We start from the raw sequence: 25,617 nt of genomic DNA on the forward strand, positions 1-25,617 counted from the left end.
AAATATTACAGGGAACACTATATACTACAAGAGACTCTTGTATTATATAGTGTTCCCTGTAATATGTATATAGTAAGGTATATACTCCAGGTAGTTGTACTCTCTTGTAGTATATAGTGTTCCCTGTAATATGTATATAGTAAGGTATATCCTCCAGGTAGTTGTACTCTCTTGTAGTATATATTGGTCCCTGTAATATGTATATAATAAGGTATATACTCCAGGTAGTTGTACTCTCTTGTAGTATATTCTCGTGGGTGATTGTGTAGGCAGAGGGCCCCAGTGCACTGCATTGCCCAGGGGCCTATAAGGCTCTTAAGATGGCACTGCCTATATGTAGTTTATAGACAGATGTTTTACAGATCCGAGGGCTGAATCATTTTCTTTACTCTCCAAACCATTACAGTCACCAACTGAATAAAGGTAAAGGGGAATGTGTAACTAAAACAAAACCGACTGGTTTTTGTTCAGCTATTTTTCTGGTTAGACAGTACTAAGCTACTAAGGAATGTACATGTGTGGCAAACCCCATTGCATTTTTTTTTTTAAATGACAGCACAAACAATTAAAAAAATGTTCTTTAAAATCAATATATCCTAACCTTTCATACAGCTTTAAAATGGGGTTTCTTTTATATTCAGGACTTTAGTCTCCTGGATCCATTTCTCTGTCCTGATTTCAACTTTTTTTTTTTTCAGGGATTGCCTAATAGGAAGTGCAAATATGAAAGTGAAAGGGATCCTTCCACACTCAGGGCAGACTTTTCTTACGGTAACTCTTCATTTATTAACCTTCTCAACAGATCACGGGGACACGACGGCCACCACTTAACCTACCAGAGAAACAAACATCATAATGAATGGAAGAATTGTTTGGCTTTTCTCCCTTCTCTGCTCCACAGGTCAGTTACTTTCAGATTTTTTTTTTCTTCTTTCTGCATTTATGGAGAAAATGCAAACCAGATGTTTATGCCTAAGGCTGCATTCTCATGTCAGCGTTTGGATCGCCGCGATTCCGCCCGTGATCCGGAGATTATTGCAAATCGCGGGGCGCCTGTGCGTTGCCTGTGATTTGCAATAGCCCCCCAAACGCTGAGCGATGTTGCCGCGTTTTCCACCTGCCGAATCGCGGTAACATCGCGCAAAAAAAACGAGGGACGCAATACGCTCCAAAGAAGCTCTTGTACTTTTTTGGGCGTAATGCGTCCCGCGATTTTTTTTTGCGCGATGTTACCGCGATTCGGCAGGCGGAAATCGAGGCAACATCGCTCAGCGTTTGGGGGGCTATTGCAAATCACAGGCAATGCACAGGCGTCCCACGATTTGCAATAATCTCCGGATCGTGGGCGGAATTGCGCCGCGATCCATACGCTGACATGTGAATGGTGCCTCAGTGTTAAAAATAGGCTGATATGTGACAAAGCCCATGCGCTATCACAAAGGAGTGGAATAGAATAAAGGCCCGTACACAAGATAAGAAAATCTGATGGGAACATTCGTCCGACATACGATCTGCCGATTTTCGGATTGTTAGTATGGTGCTTCGACAGCCGACTTCGACTTTTCGGCTGACAAAATCCTGATGTGCAGGCTATATAATTTTTGTCTTCCGTAATACAACGTCCGATTTTCGTCTCATTAGTACAGATTTCGACGAAAAAAAATCTTAAGAGCAAGACTAGGCATGCTCAGAGACGAAAGAACACATACAAAGCAATCCAACACATGACATCACTTCTGAAGTAGAATTCTGTCTTACGGGAAAATTCATATGAAAATAACCTCTTCATTTTCCACATCAGACTAGCATGCCACAAAAAAAGGACGACAGATCGTTCGATAATCTGATCGCGTGTACGGGGCTTTAGAGAACAGCTAAAGACCAGGGATAGCTGCTGCTCCTAGTTCAGCCTTACCAAAAAACTGAATAGATTGTAGAAAATACTAATAAAGTAATGAAGCTGCGCTTATCCAGTGACAAAAAAATCCGTAAATGAGCAAACATCAATAACATGTGCAAAATATTATCTCAATCATGAGTACAATGTGACTTCGGTGCTGTAAACAAAATACCAGTGTAAAGTGCTGATAGTGCAAAGGAAGAGGTTAAATATATAACATGGCTCCAGTGCCAGTCATATAAATAGCAGCAAAGTGACAACAATTGATAACGGTGAATAAATAATGAATCACTTATATTGCAAATTTGATGAATTTCTATATGAAGCGTGACTACAGTGTAAACCATGACTTGGTGACAACAATAAACAAGTTAAAATGGCAATAAATGTATAATTGATTGAAGTCCCTAAAATGAAATAAATAATCTCAATGCATTAAACACAGCAACAAAGTTCATAAATGTGACAATAAAGGTGAGGTCTTGTGATTGGTTTTCCCACTAGATATCATATGTGAGCCGATCAAGGGGGTGATTTAAACACCAAAAGGTGGACGGTGAAATAATCAAAGGATAATTCTTCAGGGTTTACTACACCCTTACCTTACTGCTGTAAGGTTACAGCATAAAAGGGGAATCTCCTAGCAATCCTGCAATCATCCAGGGGGGTGAAAGGCGCCATAGTATCCTTACTGCTGTAAAGATACAGCTGGTAACAAGGGTACCTGACACTCCTATGACCATCCAAGGGGGGTATATACTGTGCATGTGTGTTTGTCTGTGTGCATGTGTGTGTGTGTATATATACTGTGCATGTGTGTGTGTATGTATATATATATATATATATATATATATATGTGCGTGTGCGTGTATATACTGTGCATGTGTGCATGTGTGTGTGTATATATGTGTATATATATATATATATATATATATATATATATATATATATATATATATACGTATATATATATAGTGCCTTGTGAAAGTATTCGGCCCCCTTGAACTTTGCGACCTTTTGCCACATTTCAGGCTTCAAACATAAAGATATAAAACTTAATTTTTTTGTGAAGAATCAACAACACGTGGGGCACAGTCATGAAGTGGAATGAAATTTATTAGATATTTCAAACTTTTTTAACAAATAAAAAACTGAAAAATTGGGCGTGCAAAATTATTCAGCCCCCTTAAGTTAATACTTTGTAGCGCCACCTTTTGCTGCGATTACAGCTGTAAGTCGCTTTTGGTATGTCTCTATCAGTTTTGCACATCGAGAGACTGAAATGTTTGCCCATTCCTCCTTGCAAAACAGCTCGAGCTCAGTGAGGTTGGATGGAGAGCGTTTGTGAACAGCAGTTTTCAGTTCTTTCCACAGATTCTCGATTGGATTCAGGTCTGGACTTTGACTTGGCCATTCTAACACCTGGATATGTTTATTTGTGAACCATTCCATTGTAGATTTTGCTTTATATTTTGGATCATTGTCTTGTTGGAAGACAAATCTCTGTCCCAGTCTCAGGTCTTTTGCAGACTCCATCAGGTTTTTTTCCAGAATGGTCCTGTATTTGGCTCCATCCATCTTCCATCAATTTTAACCATCTTCCCTGTCCCTGCTGAAGAAAAGCAGGCCCAAACCATGATGCTGCCACTACCATGTTTGACAGTGGGGATGGTGTGTTCAGGGTGATGAGCTGTGTCGCTTTTACGCTAATCATAAAGTTTTGCATTGTTGCCAAAAAGTTTGATTTTGGTTTCATCTGACCAGAGCACCTTCTTCCACATGTTTGGTGTCTCCCAGGTGGCTTGTGGCAAACTTTAAATTACACTTTTTATGGATATCTTTAAGAAATGGCTTTCTTCTTGCCACTCTTCCATAAAGGCCAGATTTGTGCAGTATACGACTGATTGTTGTCCTATGGACAGAGTCTCCCACCTCAGCTGTAGATCTCTGCAGTTCATCCAGAGTGATCATGGGCCTCTTGGCTGCATCTCTGATCAGTCTTCTCCTTTGTATGAGCTGAAAGTTTAGAGGGACGGCCAGGTCTTCGTAGATTTGCAGTGGTCTGATACTCCTTCCATTTCAATATTATCGCTTGCACAGTGCTCCTTGGGATGTTTAAAGCTTGAGAAATCTTTTTGTATCCAAATCCGGCTTTAAACAGTATCTCGGACCGGCCTGATGTGTTCCTTGTTCTTCACGATGCTCTCTGCGCTTTAAACTGACCTCTGAGACTATCACAGTGCAGGTGCATTTATACGGAGACTTGATTACACACAGGTGGATTCTATTTATCATCATTAGTCATTTGGGTCAACAATGGATCATTCAGAGATCCTCACTGAACTTCTGAAGAGAGTTTGCTGCACTGAAAGTAAAGGGGCTGAATAATTTTGCACGCCCAATTTTTCAGTTTTTTATTTGTTAACAAAGTTTCAAATATCCAATAAATTTCATTCCACTTCATGATTGTGTCCCACTTGTTGTTGATTCTTCACAAAAATTACAGTTTTATATCTTTATGTTTGAAGCCTGAAATGTGGCAAAGGGTCGCAAAGTTCAAGGGGGCCGAATACTTTCGCAAGGCACTGTACTCTTCCACAACTTAGATTCAGAGCCTTGGTCAATATTATTTCGGGAATTACCTCAACTACAGCGTCTTCTCCCTCAGAATCGATTTCAAGGCCAATGAAGGGCCCAAGCTGATCCCAGGTCAGCTTCACAGTGGCTCTCAAATAGGTGATTTCACCAGGTTGCAATACTCTCTCTTCAGAGCCGAGCTTCCACACCTTCCCAACTTCCACATCAGGGAGCCTTCTGCTCTCGTAGAACAGGCCGATAGGCTTGTTGCAACTGAGGATGAATGCTCTCAACTTGCTCATCTTTCTTCATGGCTATAGGAGTAAGAAGTAGGGATCGACCAATTGGGGGCTGATATGCACTTTCCCCGATATATCGGAATCAGCCCCTGAGGTTACCGATATTGCCGATATTCCAGGAAAGTGCTGTACCAGAGTGATGCCTGCAGCTAGAGGCATCACCCTGGTACCGGCGACTATAGCGGTTGGTCAGCTGTCTTGTAATGACAACCCATGCGACTGAGAAGCCGCTCAGCTGTCATTACAAGGAGCTGGAGGGGACATCCCATCCCACCAGGAGACCTGGGCATCCTACCTCCACGGCCGTCGAAGAGAAGACCCGATCAAAGCCGCATTCGGCTCTGATCAGGTCTCCATATAAAAACCCGGAAGTGATGTCATGACATCACTTCTGGGTATTCGGCGCCTGATTCAAAATAATGACAGCATTCAAAACAGCCGAACTTGGCTGTTTTGAATGCTTTTAAGTGCAGAGGAGGGGTTTGGGGTATTTTAGACCCCCAAGTCCCTCCATAACAGTACCTGTGACAAATAAAAAAATTTTTTTTTTAAATGTCCGAAAATATCGGCCGATACCAATATCCGATGACCAAAATATTGGCATCGGCACTAAAAAAACTATATCGGTCGATCACTAGTAAGAAGCCTCCATACCAGATCAGTATTCATCCCTATTAGTAGTGAACTCTGTCGAGACCCGGGGGGGGGGGGGGAACGGGGGCACACAATTGCTAGAGTGTCAAAGTCTCAGATTTCTCCGTCACTGGTCAGCTTCACGGGGATGTATCCATCATAAGGGAACTTCTGTGTCCGAATTCCCCAAATCTCTAGTTCTTCTAGCTTTCGGAGTGGTATGTGCTGCAGGTATTTATCATAAAAGTCTCATCAGTGTCACTTGGGCGCACATATCTAACAGAGCTTTTGTATATATTCCTTCAACTTTCATAGAGATTACTGGTGAAGTGTCCACTAATTGTTTGGGCAGTTTGTTGAGCTCTGTAGTCTGCACCTGCACATTTTTCTTGCTTCCTATTTGTCTCTCTTGAGCCCTGCAGAATGGTCTGCATCGACCTCCCTTGTCTGTTCACCTGAGGGCATTTTGTAAGAATTTGGCTGCGTCCACGGCTGGCAGTCTGGGACCGGCTTCTGAATCTCCATCTCTCTTTGAGTTTCTCCAGTCCTGGAGCTTTCAGGCTGTGGGTCCTCAGTTCACTCCTTCACTGAGGCCCCCTGAAGTTTCCCTCCTGCTTTCCGAGGAACAGCTTCTTTAACGCTTTCACAACTTCTGCTGTAAGGTCAGCCACATTCTCCCCATTGGGACATTGTGCTTTGAAGTGACCCACTTCCCTGTAACATCTCATCCTAGATAAGGTTGAAGTGGAACTAGGCCTAACTTCTTTGGATACTTTTTTCCTGTGGCCAAGTCCACCATTGCCTGTTGGACATCTGAGAGAAACTTCTGCAAGTGTGCTTGTGTCTCCACTACCTGCCCATTTTTTGCCCATTTCAAGCTGTGCCTGCATTACTTGAGCATAAATATCAGACATTGCTGTAGTGGATGAGGTTTGGAGTATAGTTCTCTTGGACTGTCCAGCATCTGTCTCATCCCAATCTTCCGGAGGGTCTCCTCCTGCTTGGGTAGAGCATGTAAGAGCTTTCTCTTTCCTGGGTGTTTGTTTTGTTCTAATGCAGGAGCTCTGGTCTTTCTTTTCCAACAGGCATGCCCAGAAGCTGTTTAGCCGGAAGTGACGAGCGGGGCCGGTGCCGTCGCATTGATTCCTGGGAGCGATGACGTTCAGCTCCCAGGAATCAGTGCAAGCCCGGAAGTGACGACGGAGCCACGGCACAGAGGGAGGAAGTGAAGACTAGGTGAGTATCTTCGATCTTCAATTACAAGGTGAGTAAATAAAAAAAAAAAAAACCTAACTATCCAATTCCTTTTCAGGTGAAGGTGTAGAAGCGGACGGGCACAAAAAAAAATATCGATTTTGTGCACGGAACTCCGCTTTAAGGACTGACATCGCTCAATGGTTTTTAAATGAATCCATATTGGATCGGAGTGCAGAGCACCTCTCAGGATCTGTTTTTATTATTGCTTGGTCTAGAGCTGTGGATTCCATCCCATTCCTTAACACAATTTGATATAATATTTTGTTTAGTCTTCTGATGTACTTGGACAAAGGTTCACCTTGGTGTTGAAAAGTGTGCTCTAATTGATAAATCAGATCAGATGCCTTTTTTGTTGCAACATAATAAGATAGTCGTATGCCGTGCAGGTCTTTTGGGTGAATTTAAGATTTCTAATGGCCTCAGCAGCAGCTCCCCTTACGCTCTCGGTGATCCGCTGTTTCTTCTGGAATTCAGGAACACCCCATTCCTCGATGGCCTGCAGATCCTGCTCCATCCAGGTCTCATACTCTTCCTCCCCTTTTGGCATTGGCTGTGCCCCTGAAAAGTGTCTAAGTTTCTGTAACCAGGCCCAGAGTGGATGACATTGGCCTGTTTACATTTAAGGCCCGTACACATGTACCGATTGTCGGCCGTAAAGATTCGGCCGACGACCGATTGTAGGCTTGTTAGTATGATGCTTCCGACAGCCGACAGCGCATTTTCGGCCGAACGGAATCTGTCGTGCAAGCATTAAAATTTTTGTTGGCCAACACCAGAACGGCCGATTGTTCGCCAGTCAGTACAGATTTCGGCCGACAGACAGCAGATTTGCAAGACTGGGCATGCTCAGAAAAGAAAAAAGACAAGGAAAGTTAACCATCACATGACATCACTTCTGCAGTCGGCTGTTGTTGGCCGACAAAATTCGTGTGCAGTCTTTTGCACTTTTCAACAGATAAGACAGCCCTCGGACAAAAGACAGCCGATCATTCGGCCGACGATCGGTACATGTGTACGGGGCTTTAGTCATGAAATTTCCCAGAGCATTGAAAAACTCTGCACTCTAGAGGTCGTAGACGTGGGCATTTCATCAATTGGGATGGTGTGACGTACATGCTCTGGAGTCAGTGGGAGAAGGGGAGGATAAGAGAACACAGAATTGAACAGCCTTTTTACTCAATGCAGAAGAATAACCCCTTAGGTGAGCATAACAAGCATGCTTTACTGTCTATACAGACACATTTTACTGTTGTGGGTTTAGTAACACTTTAAGGAGACTTTTTAGCTCTTTCTAGAATAGTGCCAATCCCTGGGTTAGCCTTCCACATTTGATCTCACCCAAATTTTTGGGAGCCATTGGACTCACAAACTTCATATGTGATTACCTCCTTGGAGCCACTATCCACAATTTTCACAGGGCCTGTGCAACATGCAAGTTTTCAATAATACCAGATCACTTGACAAGTGCAGTCTCTTTTTTCCACTGCAGGTGACAATCAAACTGCAGCAGCATTGAATAGGAAGAGGAAACCAGGATGTACATCTCCTCTGTGTTTTATTGGGTCACTGGGGAAGAAATCTGATTGGATGCTGCCTCCCCATGTGACTCTGGCAGCCATCTTGTGTCAGACAAAGTCTATTTAACACCCTGGCTCCCTGACTTGGCATACATTTTGCGAGTGGACAGTATAGGGACAACCCATCTGTTAGGGAGAATGAATAGCGGTGGGGAAAGGCTCAGGATGAGTAGGAACAGGATAAGGACAGGCTGTCCTCTCCAGGAATCCTCCCAATTGGGCACAGACTAGCCTCTTTTAATACAGCCTGGCTTTAGTTGGCTTCAGTTTGCTAGTATATCAACATCTGCTAGTACATTTAACACATCACTCCACCCAGACTGACAATGCTGCTGTCCAAAGGTGTCTCACAGCATAGATAGATTGTAGGGATAGTACTGCTGAATGTATATGCACTAATTTTATGCTTTTAATGATTTTAATAAACAGAATTATGTGATGTCTTTCTCATATCCACTCTTGATTTTATGTATGTTCCAAACTGGGAAATGATAGCTCTGTTATGTGGATGCTTACATAGGCAAGTACGACCCATACATTTTTAGGGTTTTGAAATTTGGTGAGTTCTCTGAAAATTGGGAAAGGTTTCACCCAAAGCAATTGAAGGTGGCACAGTGGGAAGCAGTTGAAGGTTGCACCAATGGCGTAGGTGTGGGTTGTCAGTGCCCGGGGCAAGATCAGTAATTTGCGCCCCCTAACCTGTGGACTTTTAGCACTGAATGAGTCCCTTCCACTAGCAGCTTACACAGATGTGAGCTATTCGGGCAGGCGGCGGTGGCAGAGAAGTGTGTCGGTAGTACAGAGAGGATTTATCGGTGTTCCTGTGTAAGTGTCGGACATGGAAGCCGGCAGGGGCGGTTTACGGATGGGCTGTCACCGCAACTATTGAACGCCTACTGGAGAATCTGTGACCCCATTGGGGAAGGTGTATTGAGACCTTTTTGGTTTTAGCAAGAAGGTGAAAGGCTGTTAATGTTTGTGGTGGAAGGATTCCCACAGTGGCACCTGCATGCCCCAGTTTGAAGCACCTATTCACAGCGGTCATGGATATGTGGATTTTTATGAGATGGATTATTTTAATGATTTTTTAATGATTTTATGGATTTTCTAGTTTATATTTTATTGCTTGCGCTGCACTACTTCAATGATATATTTATATGGTATTGTGTTTTGGCCTTGAAGTGTTCAGCTGGCAAGCCTATTAGCTATTTATATTTTCCCTGAATATATCTTATCTTTTGACCCCCAATATGAGAGCTGGGGGGAGGAGAAACAGCAGTACACTGAGCATCCCAGCGAATGGCTGTGCAGGAAGTTTGGGGGGGGGGGGGGTGTAAGAACAAGTGAACATGAGCATAGCTAGGAACTTACCATAGTGTGGTCAGTTTTTAAAAGGAAAGCAGAAGGACTAGCAGGAACAATATGACCGTTGAGGTAACAAACACTTTACTACTAGAAAGGACTTACATGCCAAATGCTTGACAGGACTTAGGCACAATCACTTAACTCCCTACATGCCAAATGCATGTAAGGATTTCAGTGGTCCTGCCTGTGTCCTGACGAGCATTCGGCATGTAAGAGCTTAAGACTAACCCCTTACATGCTGACTACACGGAGGGACACAGGCAGGATCATCACTTAACCATTAGGTGATGTTCCTGCCTGTGTCCCTGCCAAGCATTTAGCATGTAAGGAGATGAGTCATGTTCCTGCATTTGGCATGCAAGGGGTTAAATGATGAATCCTGCTATGTAATGCATGTCCCTCAAGGCAATTGGCATGTAAGGGAGTTACATGATACACCTCACATTATTTCTAGCCTTATCATCTCTATTGACCACAGAGACCGGATCTATGTGCATATGAAAAACATCTTCTATAAGAGATGAGGGGTAACCCTTATCTTCAAATCTCTTGATCAGCAAGGAACCCTGTGTCATGTAGTCTTCTTTTTTGGAACAATTTCTCTGAAGTCTATGAAATTGTCCACTGGGAATGTTATGCTTCCAAGCTTGGTGATGGCAACTTGAGAAATGAAGATAAGAGTACCACTAGTGGGTTTGATGTGATTCCTACTGGTGATCACACCGCTGTCATGGGACAAAACTAGATCTAGAAGATCTAGAAACACTATCACACTGGGATCCAACACATGAGTAAAGGAAAGGCCCAGCGAGTTGGCATTGCAATGGGCCACAAAGGCGGTGAAGGCCTCCAGACCCCCACTCCAAATGAGGAGGGCATCATCAATATAACGACCATAGAATATGATACGCTGGGCAAACGGATTGTTGGTCCAAACCTATCCCTCCTCCCAGTAACCCATTGTAAGATTTGCATATACAGGGGCGAAATTAGTGCCCATGGCGGTGTCTTTCACCTGCAGAAAAAAACTGTTCAAGAAAAGAAAAATAATTGTGACGCACACAAAGTTCGGTGCCTTCCACTATAAAAATGGATTGCTCCGAATTAATGTTGCCTGATTTAATTAGAAAATACTGAAGAGCAGTCAACCCCACTTCATGGGGAATGGATGTATATAAAGAAGAAACGTCCAAGGAGGCCCACATGTAGTGATCCTCCCATGAATATGACCCCAAAGCTTCTAAAACATGGCTGGAATCTCTAATGTACAAAGGAAGCTGGCATACTATCGGCTGAAGAAAGTGATCAATATATTTTGATAAACCACTAGTAAAACTGTTGGTACTAAAAACTATCGGCCTCCTGGGTGGGGAGGATTCTCTAGGGACATGTGTACTTTTGGGAGGTGGTAGAAATATGGAGTACTACATTCTATAGGAAGCAAAAACTTCTTCTCTTTGTCCTTTAACACACCCCCACGCCATGCCCTCTCAACCAAGGTCTTGAATTCTAACTGGAAACCGGGTAACGAACCTGTAACCAATTTCATGTAGGTGTTGGTGTCAGCTAGAAGACGACAAGCTTCCTGAAGATAGTCAGTCTTATTCTGTACAACCAAACTCCCCCCCCTTGTCAGTTTGTTTAATAATAATCTGTTTATTATTTATCAGCTATTTTAATGCCTATTGTTCCGGCCTAGTGAGGTTACCTTGAGATGTATCTTTGGGGGTCTCAGAGTGTTTTGAGATCCTTGTATACTGCCTGATAGTACGTCTCTATGTATGCATCTTTGCACTGAGCTGGATAAAAAGTGGATTTGGGTCTAAAATTGGTATGTACAATTTCTGGGTGCATACATAGAATTGTGGAAACCTCTTCAGTATTATTTTCTGACCATAATTCCTCCAATATATATAAGATGGGCTCCCTATTGGGGAGGTTACCCTCGGCAATGTTGTTTTAATGAGAAGGAGAGGATGTTGTTTGAGGAAAGACTCCTCATTCGAGCTCATTCCTATATTCGAGCTGTTGACATAATGTCTTCTGATCGTAAGGAATCGTATAAACCTATTCAGATCTTTAAATAAACTAAAATTATTGGTGCCTAATGGAGGGAGAGAACCCAAGTCCCTTTTTGAGAAGAAGTGTTTCTACCTCAGAAAGGGCATGAGAGAATAGATTGTAAATTTTGGTTGTGTCATTGTTTACTTGGACCATATTCTTTCTTTCTTGTTTTGTCTTGAGACACCGGCCCCCTCTTCGTCCTCTGTGAGATTTATTTTCTCTTTTATTTTTCCCTTTGGAGCTGGGGGTCTGAAAATCCCACACAACTGAAGTTGTTATATTATCTATTGATTAATTCCTAGTAGCTTTGATGGAAGATTCAAAGATTTTTGGTCGTCCACCTTCCCTGATATATCTATCTAGGTCTCGAGATAGTGAACTATATTTATTGTGAATGGGTATGGAAATATTAATGTTGTTGCCTGGGGAGATGGTGCTTGCATGATGGATGGGGGGGAAGGCACAAGATCACCACTGGTGGTGGTCTTGGTCACCTCAATCACAGGGTCTACGTTCCTGACCCTAAAAGCAGCCTCTGTGTCGACATTAACACCAGCCCGACCTGGGCCACTGATAAGTTCATCAATCGGCCCATGGCTGTCTGATGTTAAATTGGACTGATATTGCCTATATTTATCATAAGGACGTTTGTTCTTACTGTTCGATTTTTTTCAGTTTTTTTCAAGAGGATGAGGTGGCCATCCTAATTCTTTTATCATTAGAAACATGTTGAAATGTGGGTGCAATTGTGTATTTGGGATGTTTCCACTGGAATACTCAATTGTTTTTGTAATCAGAAACATCACGTTCTAATTTTTTGACTTTAGTATTAACAAGCTCATCTTCATGCAGTTTCACATTCCGTTCCAATGTGTCCCACAATCTTGAAGATAAACGGGAAGATTGAAATTCCTGAAAATTTTTTTTCTTTATCCTGTATCGTCTGTTGGGTCAATTTTAACTACCTCTATCTTTGTTGAATAATTCATTTATTCTATTTGGTGGTACAGTATTCTGCCAAAAATCTCCATTCTTTGGTCAGATCCTCGTCTAAAAAACGACATTGTTTCTTGATTCTCAGCCCACATGGTGTAATGCCTAATTCAATATATTTTATCAAAAAAGATAAATCCCACCGGTAATCAGATTTTTGATTTTATATTTCATGATTACCTGTGCCACTATGGGCATTACCTATATGCTGGAGTGTGGATGTGGGCTCCAGTATATAGGATGTACATCTAGAAGTTTAAGTGTTAGGATGGGAGAACTTGTTAAAAAAATAAAAAAGGGGATGATAAGGCACAATGTTTCTAGTCACTTTAAAGAAGTTCACAAAAAAGACCCCAGTTCATTGAACTTCTGGGGGGATAGAAAAAGTAGAGAGACATTGGAGAGGAGGGAACTTTATTAGGCAACTCAGTAGGAAAGAATCGTATTGGATTTTTGAGGCTAAAGTTCTTACACCTAGGGGTTTAAAAGTTGATTTCGACCTGAATTGTTTTATTAGTGATAAATGAGGGACATATCGTTTTTATAAATTTTTAGAATTCTATTCCTTTAAGGGGATTTTTTTAGATATCAAAATTTTTTGTTTTTTATTATGCATTTTAGTATGTATTTAATATTTCAACATGTAAATTGTATTTATTTTAAATGTGTATGCTGCTGTATATCCAGGTAGCTTTTATTGAATTGTATGCTAAGGTGGCCGAGAGGGTGGCTTGAGTGGGCAGGCTCTGGTAATTTATGTTAAGATAGGGTATCAGATAAGCGGTGTCCCCGGCTCTCTTTTTTAGCATTAGTGACCCCTCTCTCTTCCCTGTGATGGTTTCCTGGTATTGCAAGTGCCGATACGGAGCATTGGGGAGGGAATTTTCACCTGCAGGGAAGGCGGGCACTGCTGATCAGGCTTGGTATAAATTAGATAGGACGTTATGCTGGCCTGGCTCCACCCCTACTGACGAAGTCTATGCTTGGACGTAACGCGTATGGGGTGGAGCCTGCACATGGACGTCACATCTCGGCCATTCTAGTGGAGGTGTATTCGAAGAGTATCACCTTGTGAAGCTTGTCGAGCTCGCACTGCTTAAAGTGGAGTTCCACCCTAAAATTGAAGTTCGGTCCATCTTCTTGCTCCGGGTCACCTGAAAAACAAATGGATAATCGCAATTTTTTTTTTTTTTACTTACCATGTTCTAGAAGATAGTATACTTACCTTACTTCCTCTTCCTCCCTCGGCGGCCACGGCGAGTCGACACTTCCTGGCTTGCAATGATTCCTGGGAGCTAAACGTCATCACTCCCAGGAATCAATGCCCCTGCACCGGCCACGACGTCAGTTCCGGTGCAGGCACCGTCATATCTTGCTAAACAGCTTCTGGGCATGCCCAGAAGCTGTGCAGGGATGACGCTGCAGCCCCGGAAGTGACGGCGGGGCCGGTGCAGTGCAGTGAAGAGGACGGAAGAGGACGCAGAAGAGGATCGCGCTGGCTTCAAGCTGCCCACACCTGAGATGGCAGCGTTGGACAATACATTTTCAAGGTAAGTATTTCTTCTTGCAGGTAAGTGCAACCCGGGACAGTTCAGAGGCTATCCATTGTGGAATGCACTAGCCCTGACTGTCCCGGGGGGTATTTTTATGTATTTTTTTGGGTTTTAGGTGAAACTCCGCTTTAAGTGCCTGTTTTGTAAGTGTATTACTTTGAATTTTAATGTGAAATAAACTAGAAATACAGAGAGCTCTAGAGGGTGTGTTATTTTTCCCCCCCTATATATATACTGTGGAGCCATTTTGGAGGTATTTTATCTTGGAGGAAGAGGAAGGAGAAGAGGGGTGAGCAGTATTTTGATTGATATCCCCAGAGGGGAACAGCTCTATTTGACTCACTGGTAGCACGAGTCATATGTTGAGGTGAGCATCTTGTTAGCACGGGTGGAAGAGAGCCCCAGCACTTTATTATCTGCTTTGGCACTGCACGGTGGAATTTCATTGAAGGAATGTGTGATATGACACATATTCATATGGACTTATCACATTTGGATATATTTATTAATTTATTTTTTTCCACTCATTAATAAATAATATAGTTTTTTTTTTTTATAGTTTGTTACTGCACAGTGTTATAGCACTGATTTAATATATAATTTGGCACAATTGTGCACCGATTGGGTTAAAGGAATTATTTGAATCTTTGGCGCTGCTTTTTTATTTTGATGTGTATTATATTTATGTGTTTAGTGGAAGACACTTTTATGTTAACTGCCATTGGGTGAATATATTTAGTTTATTTTGTAAATAGAGGTATTTCAAAACTTACTTTAAGATTGCGCTGATTTAATATATACTTTTATAAGGGAGCATGTAGCTACCTTCCATGATGCAGTTCTTCCCGATTGCTAGGCCTAAACTTTGTCATGTGACAGAGGGGGGGGGGGGGGACATCACCTTTGATTAGCTAAGCTTTAATGATGATGAAAGGATGGGTGGGGGGAAAGCTGGAGAATATAGGTAAGTGGTGTAGATGGAGTAGATGTGAGGTGCTGAACTCTGATCCTACATGTGTTACTCAGGAGGTTTTGATTGGGCTTAGTGCCTCCACAACATTGGCCACCACAGTCCATTGTGATTCTTAAAGCCCAGTTCTTGAAAAAGAGCACTGTCTAAGAGCTTCCAGACAAAGTCCTATAAGAGTATTGCTACTTTTATTGGAGTCCTGATGAAGGGGGGTTGTTTGCCCTCGAAATTATTTGGCTGCCTTTTATCCTGGTGGTTTTTTTATGGACACCATCAATAAATGATTATGGAATCTTATGATAACTGTGACAGAACCCACTGTCACTGTGTGTTTTGGAGGGGACTGTGCGCAAGCCTCCTAGCGACAGACTATGGGCCAGAAGATACTGGAGACCTAGGGACATGCTGGCATTGAGTTGATGTAATGTAATGCTACAGCCCTTCTCCCCCCATCCCCCCCTCCTGTTTCTGTGTCTAATTGTGTGGATTCATGACACATAGACAATGGTCTGGACTGGAGACATCTCTCCGCAGGGGGTGTGTATTGAGAGACTGCCTGTTTACCATAAGCTCATTAGGTTATCTGTAGCCTGTTTCAATGTACAAATGTTCAGTTCCCATTGGTTGTTCCTTGTCCCCTTCCCCCCTTTGGCAAGGCTAAGGGGAGTGTCCCTAACTGTGTGTAAAACTGTATGTCTTGGGATTTAATAAACAGTTTTAAGCTCTGCATGTTGAACCCTCAACACCTGTGTGGATTGTCTCGTGATTGAGGGGTTAAGGGCTGGTTATGGCTTCTTCGCAGGCTGTGGGTGCGTTTGGAGGACAGGAGACACAGGTCCGGCGGATGTGCCCACCTGGGGTACTAAGATCCGTTACAATAACCATCTGAGCTCTCATTATTGGCTACATTCGTACAAACATGTCAATTTACTGTTAATGGGAACAGTGGAGGATCTCTTCAAAACATCAATAACTTAGTTAATTTAAAGTTTAAAGAAAGTTAAAGAAAACCTGTGTGCATGACAAATTCTAATATTGCAAAGAAATAGCTCTATTTTTCTGACCTCACCTTACTTTAAATATACATTTTATTTTTCTTTCATGCAGGTGTTGCTCTACAGATGACGGGACCTTCAACATATACAGCCAGAGTTGGATCCATTGCCCACATTCCCTGCACCTTCACAGCAGATAAACTTCCTGCAGAGCCCAGATTTTTTGCAGTCTTGTGGCATTTAAAAGGAAAACCCATCCTAAGCTACAACAACAATGTGACATCAGCTGATCCCAGATATTCATTGGATATAGATCAAGCATTGAATGGAAATGCTGGTATGACCATATCTAATACATTCTTGTCAGATAGTGGAGTCTACACATGTTCAGTGACCAACAGTCCTCTTGCAGTAGATAAAAAGATCAAAGTGAGCATTTCAGGTAAGGAAATCCATTTTTGTTATTGCAGAAATAGTTATTCTTAACCACTTCCATACAGTGCAGCTACACCCCCTTCCTGCCCAGACCAATTTTCAGCTTTCAGCGCTCTCACACTTTGAATGATAATTACTCAGTCATGCAACGCTGTACCCAATCAAATTTTTTATAATTTTTTTCACACAAATAGAGCTTTCTTTTGGTAGTATTTAATCACCACTGGGTTTTTTATTTTTTGCGATATAAGTGAAAAAAGAGCGAACATTTTGAAATAAAAAACATTTTGTTTTAGTTTTTATTATAAAATTTTGCATATAAGTAATTTTTTTTTCATAAATTTGGGCCAAAATTTATACTACTGCATATCTTTGGTAAAAATAACCCAAATTAGTGGTTATTATTTAGTCTGTGTAAAAGTTATAGCGTCTACAAGCTATGGTGCCAATCATTGAAAATTGATCACACCCGATGTAACGACGGCCTATCTCATTTTTTGAGGCTCTGAAATGTCAGGACAGTACAAATACCCCCCAAATGACACCTTTTTGGAAAGTAGACATTCCAGAGTATTTAGTAAGAGGCATGGTGAGTTTTTTTAAGTCGTTTTTTTTTTTTTTACTCAAAATTGTCATAATAACAAGTTATTTCTCACACACAGTATATGCATACTTGCAATTACACCCCAAAATACATTCTGCTACTCCTCCTGAGTATGGCAATACCACATGTGTGAGACTTTTACACAGCCTGGCCACATACAGAGGCCCAACATGCAAAGAGCACCGTCAGGTGTTCTAGGAGCATAAATTACCAATATAATTTCCTAATGACCTATCACACTTTTGAAGGCCCTGGAGCACCAGGACAATGGAATTACCCACAAAATTACCCCATTTTGGAAAGCAAACACCCCAACGTATATATTCTATGAGGCATAATAAGTCTTTTGAACATGTCATTTTTTTCCACAAGTTTTTGGAAAATGTTGAAAGAAAATTAAAACATTTTTTTTTTCACACAAAGTTGTCAATTTATAAGATATCATTGGATATAGATCAAGCATTGAATGGAAATGCTGGTATGACCATATCTAATACATTCTTGTCAGATAGTGGAGTCTACACATGTTCAGTGACCAACAGTCCTCTTGCAGTAGATAAAAAGATCAAAGTGAGCATTTCAGGTAAGGAAATCCATTTTTGTTATTGCAGAAATAGTTATTCTTAACCACTTCCATACAGTGCAGCTACACCCCCTTCCTGCCCAGACCAATTTTCAGCTTTCAGCGCTCTCACACTTTGAATGATAATTACTCAGTCATGCAACGCTGTACCCAATCAAATTTTTTATAATTTTTTTCACACAAATAGAGCTTTCTTTTGGTAGTATTTAATCACCACTGGGTTTTTTATTTTTTGCGATATAAGTGAAAAAAGAGCGAACATTTTGAAATAAAAAACATTTTGTTTTAGTTTTTATTATAAAATTTTGCATATAAGTAATTTTTTTTTCATAAATTTGGGCCAAAATTTATACTACTGCATATCTTTGGTAAAAATAACCCAAATTAGTGGTTATTATTTAGTCTGTGTAAAAGTTATAGCGTCTACAAGCTATGGTGCCAATCATTGAAAATTGATCACACCCGATGTAACGACGGCCTATCTCATTTTTTGAGGCTCTGAAATGTCAGGACAGTACAAATACCCCCCAAATGACACCTTTTTGGAAAGTAGACATTCCAGAGTATTTAGTAAGAGGCATGGTGAGTTTTTTTAAGTCGTTTTTTTTTTTTTTTACTCAAAATTGTCATAATAACAAGTTATTTCTCACACACAGTATATGCATACTTGCAATTACACCCCAAAATACATTCTGCTACTCCTCCTGAGTATGGCAATACCACATGTGTGAGACTTTTACACAGCCTGGCCACATACAGAGGCCCAACATGCAAAGAGCACCGTCAGGTGTTCTAGGAGCATAAATTACCAATATAATTTCCTAATGACCTATCACACTTTTGAAGGCCCTGGAGCACCAGGACAATGGAATTACCCACAAAATTACCCCATTTTGGAAAGCAAACACCCCAACGTATATATTCTATGAGGCATAATAAGTCTTTTGAACATGTCATTTTTTTCCACAAGTTTTTGGAAAATGTTGAAAGAAAATTAAAACATTTTTTTTTTCACACAAAGTTGTCAATTTATAAGATATTTCTAACACATAGCATGTATATAGCAAAAATTACACCCCAAAATACATTTTGCTACTCCTCCTGAGTATGGCGATACAACATATGTGGGACTTTGTCACAGCATAGCTACATACAGAGACCCAACATGCAAGGAGCACCGTCAGGTGTTCTAGGAGCATAAATTACACATATAATTTCATTACAACCTATCACACTTTTGAAGGCCCTGGAACGCCAAGACAATGCAAACCCCCACAAAATGACCCCATTTTGGAAAGCAAACACCCCAACACATAATCTAGGAGGCATGGACTGCAGATAGGTACTCAGGTACTCTGATGGACTGCAGACAGGTACTCAGGTACACTGATCGGCTTCAGAAAGGTACTCAGGTACTCTGATGAGTTTCAGAGAGGTACTTGGGTATTCTGATGGGCTAGAGACAGGTACTTGGGTAACATGATGGGCTACAGATAGGTACTCGGGCACTCTGGGCTGGAGACAGGTACTCGGGTACTCTGGGCTGGAGACAGGTACTCGGGTACTCTGGGCTGGAGACAAGTGCTTGGGTACTCTGGGCTGGAGACAGGTACTCGGGTACTCTGATGGGCAGAAGACAGGTACTCAGGTACTCTATTGGGCTGCAGATAGGTACTCAGATACCCTGATGGGCTGGGGACAGGTACTCAGGTATTCTGATGGGCTGCAGATAGGTACTCTGATGAGCTGGAGACAGGTACTCGGGTACTCTGATGACAGGTACCCGGGTACTCTGATGGGCTGGTGACAGGTACTTGGGTACGCTGATGACATGTTCTCGGGTACTCTGATGGGCTGCAGAGAGGTACTTGGGTACTCTGATTCCGGATACTCTGGTGACAGGTACTCGGGTACTCTGATGACAGGTACTCGGGTACTCTAATGACAGGTACTCAAATTACCCGAGTACCTGTCATCAGAGTACCCAAGTACCTGTCACCAGCCCATCAGAGTACCCGAGTACCTGTCATCAGAGTACCCAAATACCTGCCACCAGCCCATCAGAATACCCGAGTACCTGTCATCAGAGTACCCGAGTACCTGCCATCAGAGTACCTGATGGGCTGGTGGCAGGTACTTGGGTAATTTGATGGGCTAGTGACAGGTACTTTGATGGGCTAGTGACAGGTACTCTTTATTGGGGGGGCAATCAGTGTGTTTTGGGGTGCACTGTAATTGTTAACTAGCTGTTACCGCAATCTCCTCCTCACACAGGATCAGTGTGTGAGGAGGAGAACACGGTGACAGCTAGTTAGCGTGTTCTCTGTTGACATTCTGTTCAATCACAGCCAGTCACGTGGTAAAGAGCCAATTTCTTTGGCTCTTTACCCTGATCAGGGATGGACTGTGTCAGAGTGACACTCTCCATCCCCAATCGCCGCTTTGCGTGCCCCTGGGGGATGCGCGCGAGCGGCGTGCACGAGGGAAGTGCATGTGGCCGGCTGTGATTGGACACGGCCAGTCACATGGTAAAGAGACATTTTTTTAATGGCTCTTTACACTGATCAGGGATGGGCTGTGTTCTGACGGACATGCCGAATCCCCGATCGCTGCGCTGCACGCCCCCTTTGGGCTGGAGAGCAGCTGATCCGGGCGGACGTCATATGACACCCGCCCGGACCGAGGGACACTTCCTGCCGGCGTCATATTACTATGGCCCGGTAAGGAAGTGGTTAAAGAACTAATCATTTTTTTCATCAGCTTGATTCCCTCTACCCCAGCATGAGGCTAAAATTATTTTGCATTTTAACAGGGTCAGCTGATATCTGATATAAAAAAAAACAGTGGAATACAAAATACACTCAAAATATACCTAAAGCAAAACTTTTTTTTTCATTTTGGATAGAGTGGAGAGGGATTAGAACACTTGATTTTTTTTTGCTGTTTGTGCCCTGTTAAGAAATTCTCTTCTAAAGTGAAATTAAAAGAAAACCCAAATTTTGGGTTGTACCCAGAAAAGTAATATAGGCAAATTTTTCCAATGGGGACATTAGTTCTGGTGACCTGGGGGGTCCCCAAGGAATTCCCTTAATTTGCCGGGATTTCCTCTCACTTACTGTTTGGCTGGCTATGCAACAGAAAGTGACGTTAAATCTCCCCAATAGGACATAGATGGCAAAACCTAAACTGACAGGGGTTATAACCCTCCCTTACACTATCCAAAATGAAAAAAAGTTCTGTCTATCCTTCTAATTTAACTTAGCCCCAGCTTCCAGGCAGCAACAGTGCCTAGGTGAGAGTGACATGACAATCCTGAAAGTATCTCTGACAATCTCAGAAGGATAGTCTCAGACAGATTTGTATGCTCCTGCAGAATTCCGTCTGATTTCTCCTTTCCTTCTTCAACACTGTAAAGACAGAATATGATTGGCCGCTGTGGAGAATTTAATGCTATGAGAATCAATTCTACTCCAGAACATTTTCATCAATCAGGCCAATCATACGTTACTTTAGCTACGGGTTAGTTAGTTTATAGTATATCCTAAAGCGGAACTAAACCCATTGATTTAATGGTTTGAAAAAACAGTTACATTCCTGGCATGTCGGGAATAACTGTCACATTTGCTTGTGCTCTCAGCCAAACTGTCAAACCATCAAATGGTGTCATGAGTAATCACACACGATGGCAGTTGCAGATCAAACAGAGGCTAAGATGGCAGTTTCCTTGGCTGAAAATGATAGGAGGGTTTAGTTCTGCTTTATATATAATAATTAATCTAACTGGGAGTCTAACCCTCCTCTACACCATCCAAAACTAAAAAAAAGTTAAAGCGCAGTTCCGGCCACAGAATGTTTTTTTTTTTAAATACTTCCCAAACAGTGATCCACCGCCCTTCATACATCCGCTAATCCGGTTTTACACAGTTTAATAATTGATTGGCAATCATAAAATCTTACTTTATAAAACGTTTGCTTAGCGCCGCCATCTTTGTTCTGGTCACCCGAAGCCGCAGTATGCAAATGTATGCCCTGCTTCCTGGTTCTAGCTGGAGGGGGCAGATGAATGCAGTGCGAAATCTCGCGCATGCCCAGTACTGTGCGATCGGCATAGTAAGGGTTTCCATAGGGACACCTATCATCGCGTCATTTCCTGTTTGCAAATAACGCGATGAGAGGAGCGGCCGGCCGCTTACATCACTGCCCATTGCCTCCTGGGAGGGATGAGTATGAGCACCCAGGACGCATTGCAGGACAGGAAGTGGGGGCGTGGGCCGCGGCCACAGAGGAATATCCAATTCTTTTTCAAGTGACACTAAGGAAGCGGATGCCACAAAATCTATTGTAACGATTTTGCGGCCGGAAGTCCGCTTTAAGGTTTTAGATACAATTTAATGGACCATCCCCCCCCACCAAAAAAAAAAGAGTAGGATAGCAGTCCAGCATGTTGGGGGTGCGGAAAGTGTAAAAATATAAAGTACATTGCAAAAGAGGAACACAAGGGGGTGCCGTGCAGCATCAATGGGTTTATTACGATTAAAAAGCCACATGCAAACTCAAAGAAATATAAAATCAAAGAGCTTATCTACAGCCATGCCACATTGGATGCAAGCCATCCACCAGAAGAGCCACTTGTGACAGCAAACAGCGTGTTGTCAGTGAGTAAACCAAGTCCAATGTTCCAGGAAGTGAGGAGAGCCCTATCAATACTTCCCACTGACAACACCAATTGTGGAAGGGAGTTCAACATCCTTACCACCCTGACAGTGAAAAACTCCCTACACAGGTTAAGGGTAAACCACCCTGTGTCTTCCTACAGTCCCTGAGACCGAATAGTTTGTTCCCTATGCTAGAATCTCCATTAAGATATTTGCAGATTGCTATCATATCTCCTCTCACACGAGTACGTTTACCACTTGCCGACCGTCAGCAGTACATATACTGCGGCAGGTTGGCTCTGTCCTGCGAAACGACGCAACTGTATGTTGCTTCACAGGACCACTAGTGGGGGCACATGCACGTGCCGATTGGCCACAGGGGGAGCCGATCGATCCCCGCGGAGACAGAATGGCGGTCTGCCATTGTAAACACAGCGGACCAATGTTCTTTCAGCAATGAACACAGGGATCCTCTGTTCCTCTTATTTAGGAGCACAGGTCTCTGTGTTCATTCAGTGAATACAACGCCCACACAGTTAGCGAGCATCCCCTAGGGATACATTTAACCCATTGATCACCCCTGGTGTTAACCCCTTCCCTGCCAGTGTCATTATTACAGTAACAATGCATATTTTTAGCACTGATTACTGTAGTAATGTCACTAACCTCCCCCAAAAGTGTCAAAAATGTCAGTTAGGGGTCCAATCAGTCTGCCGCAATGTCATAGTCCTGTTAGAAATCGCTGATCACCGCCATTACTAATAAAAAAATTAATAAATAAATAAAAATGACATAAATCTTTCCACTAGTTTGTAGACGCAGTAACTTTTTTTATTGGGAATGTTATATAGCAGAAAGTAAAAAATATTGTTTTTTTTTTTCTTTTCAGAATTGTCACTCTTTTTTTGTTTATAGCGCAAAGATGATCAAATACCACAAAAAAAAAAAAAGCTCTTTGTGGGGAAAAGGGACATCAATTTTATTTGGGTACAGCTTCACACGACCGCGCAGTTGTCACTTAAAATAACGCAGTGCTGTATCGCAAGAAATTGCCTGGTCATTAAGGGGGTAAAACTTTCTGGTTCAGAAGTGGTTAATATTTGTAGTTGTTCCTCATAACAGAAGTCCTCCAGCCCCCTTATTAGCTTTGTTGCCCTTCTCTGGATTCTTTCCAGTTCCAGCATATTCTACCTGAGGACTGGAGACCAGAACTGGATGGCATACTCCAGATGTGACTGCACCAGAGTTTTGTAAAGTGGTAGAATTATAGTTTATTCTCTGGAGTAAATTCCCTTTTTAATGAATACTCATATTCTGCTGCCTTTGCTTGTTGGGGCAAAGCATGCTGTTGCTGATGATAATGTGACTACTATAAGACAATAAGTTCATGCTACCGCGACCATAAGTCGCCCCATGACGGAGCGACTTTTTACCGCAACTTTACCGCGACTTCAGCGCGACTTGTCAATTATTTAAAGCGACTTATATGATAGACGACTTTGTATTTGGCCAATCAGAATATGATGTGTTGTGACCTAATTCCCCTTTTCTGTTTTTTTTTTTTTACTCATTTCCTCATTGCCCACCAGTACCACGTATCAGTGCCATATATCAGTACCACGTATCAGTGCCACTAATCAGTGTCCACCAGTACCACGTATTAGTGCCATATATCAGTACCACGTATCAGTGCCACTAATCAGTGTCCACCAGTGACACGTATCAGTGCCTCGAATCAGTGTCCACCAGTGCCACATATCAGTGCCACGAATCAGTGTCCATCAGTGCCACTGCCCACCAGTGCCACTTATTTGTGTCCACCAGTGCCACTCACACAGACCAGGCAAAGATAATGGTATATAGGAACTGTAGACATGGCTGCAATGTGGGGAATGCCTGGCTAAATTTCCTTCTTCCTGGAAAGTCGGATCACAGTCGCTTGACAAAAGATAAGGATCCGACTTGGAGGCGACTCCCATTGAAGTTTATTGGCACAAGTCGGATACAAGTCGCCTTGAAGTAGTACAGGACCATTTTCTGAAGTCGGAGTGACTTCAGTAGTGCATATTAAGACGGCTCTCATTCATTTACATTACATTTGTTATGACAAGCGACTTGGGGCGACTTGAGGGCACACAAGTCGCCGGACAAGTCGTACTAGTGTTAATGGAGTCTTAACCCACTTGCACCAATAAACAAATAAGTGAAGCAAAATTAAGTGCAGTGTGAATAAATTGAGTTGCTGCTGTTGCAAAACCAACGGTATAACTATAAACAGAAACAAACGCAGGAGTGGTACACTCTATGCCATAAACAGCGCTAGTTCAAAAAAATGATCAGCAAATATCCCAAAAAAGCACAAATTGACAATGTGTAAATGATAAACCAATGTGTTAAAATGATATGTGTGAGGAAATTACATATAAAGTGCTAGTGCAGAGAAAGAAAGAAAAAAATAAGTCACCCCTTATAAACCCAGTGCATCAAAACTAAAAATACAGTCTAGTAAAAACAGATCAGATATTGGTATACAATAAATCCTTCATGGGTTTCCACCAAGGGTGGCGCAATCTTCCTGCCACTATGCCCAGATGCGTCGTGAGAGTATATCCTGGAAGTAAGAATGGTGGCATCCTCCGTGAGAGATATTGAAAAAAATTCCCACTCACTAGACGATGTTGATCCTTGTTACCATATGGCAAGGGGATCAAGTAAAGCTTTAATGGTCTCCATGACCAAGATGCAGTCTTCAAACGGTCAGCTCCCTCCAGAGAGTGAAGAGTTCCCAGTGCAATCTTGGGGAGAGAAAACAAAAGCAAAAGACGGGCTGCTCATAGCGTAAAAAAGCATAAATAATCTTTATTGTAAACCCTTATAGGGCCCATGATAAAAAAAAAAAAATATATATATATATATATATATATATATATATATATATATATATATATATATATATATATATATAATTATATATAAAGTATATCACAAAAGTAAGTACTCCCCTCACATTTTTGTATATATTTAATTATACCTTTTCATGTGACAACACTGAAGAAATGACACTTTGCTACAATGTAAAGCAGTGAGTGTACAGCTTGTATAACAGTGCAAATTTGCTGTCCCCTAACAATAACTCAACACACAGCCATTAATGTCT

At 42.1% G+C, this 25,617-nt stretch overlaps 1 protein-coding gene across 1 annotated transcript in view; it reads left to right on the forward strand.

Moving 5' to 3' along the window:
* Window positions 1-818: 818 nt before the first annotated feature.
* Window positions 819-25,617, forward strand: part of LOC309558541 (uncharacterized protein) — a gene marked incomplete at its 3' end in the record, with an annotated part of 63,463 nt that continues 38,664 nt past the window's right edge. Inside the window, exons 1-2 of the mRNA XM_082261620.1 lie at window positions 819-901; window positions 16,296-16,625. Of these exons, the coding sequence (XP_082117746.1) occupies window positions 856-901; window positions 16,296-16,625 (376 nt within the window). The 5' untranslated portion in view covers window positions 819-855. The remainder of the gene's footprint in view (window positions 902-16,295; window positions 16,626-25,617) is intronic.

This window comes from Pelophylax lessonae (assembly GCF_965119305.1).
Source record: "Pelophylax lessonae genome assembly, chromosome: 6".
Taxonomy (NCBI): Eukaryota; Metazoa; Chordata; class Amphibia; order Anura; family Ranidae; genus Pelophylax; species Pelophylax lessonae.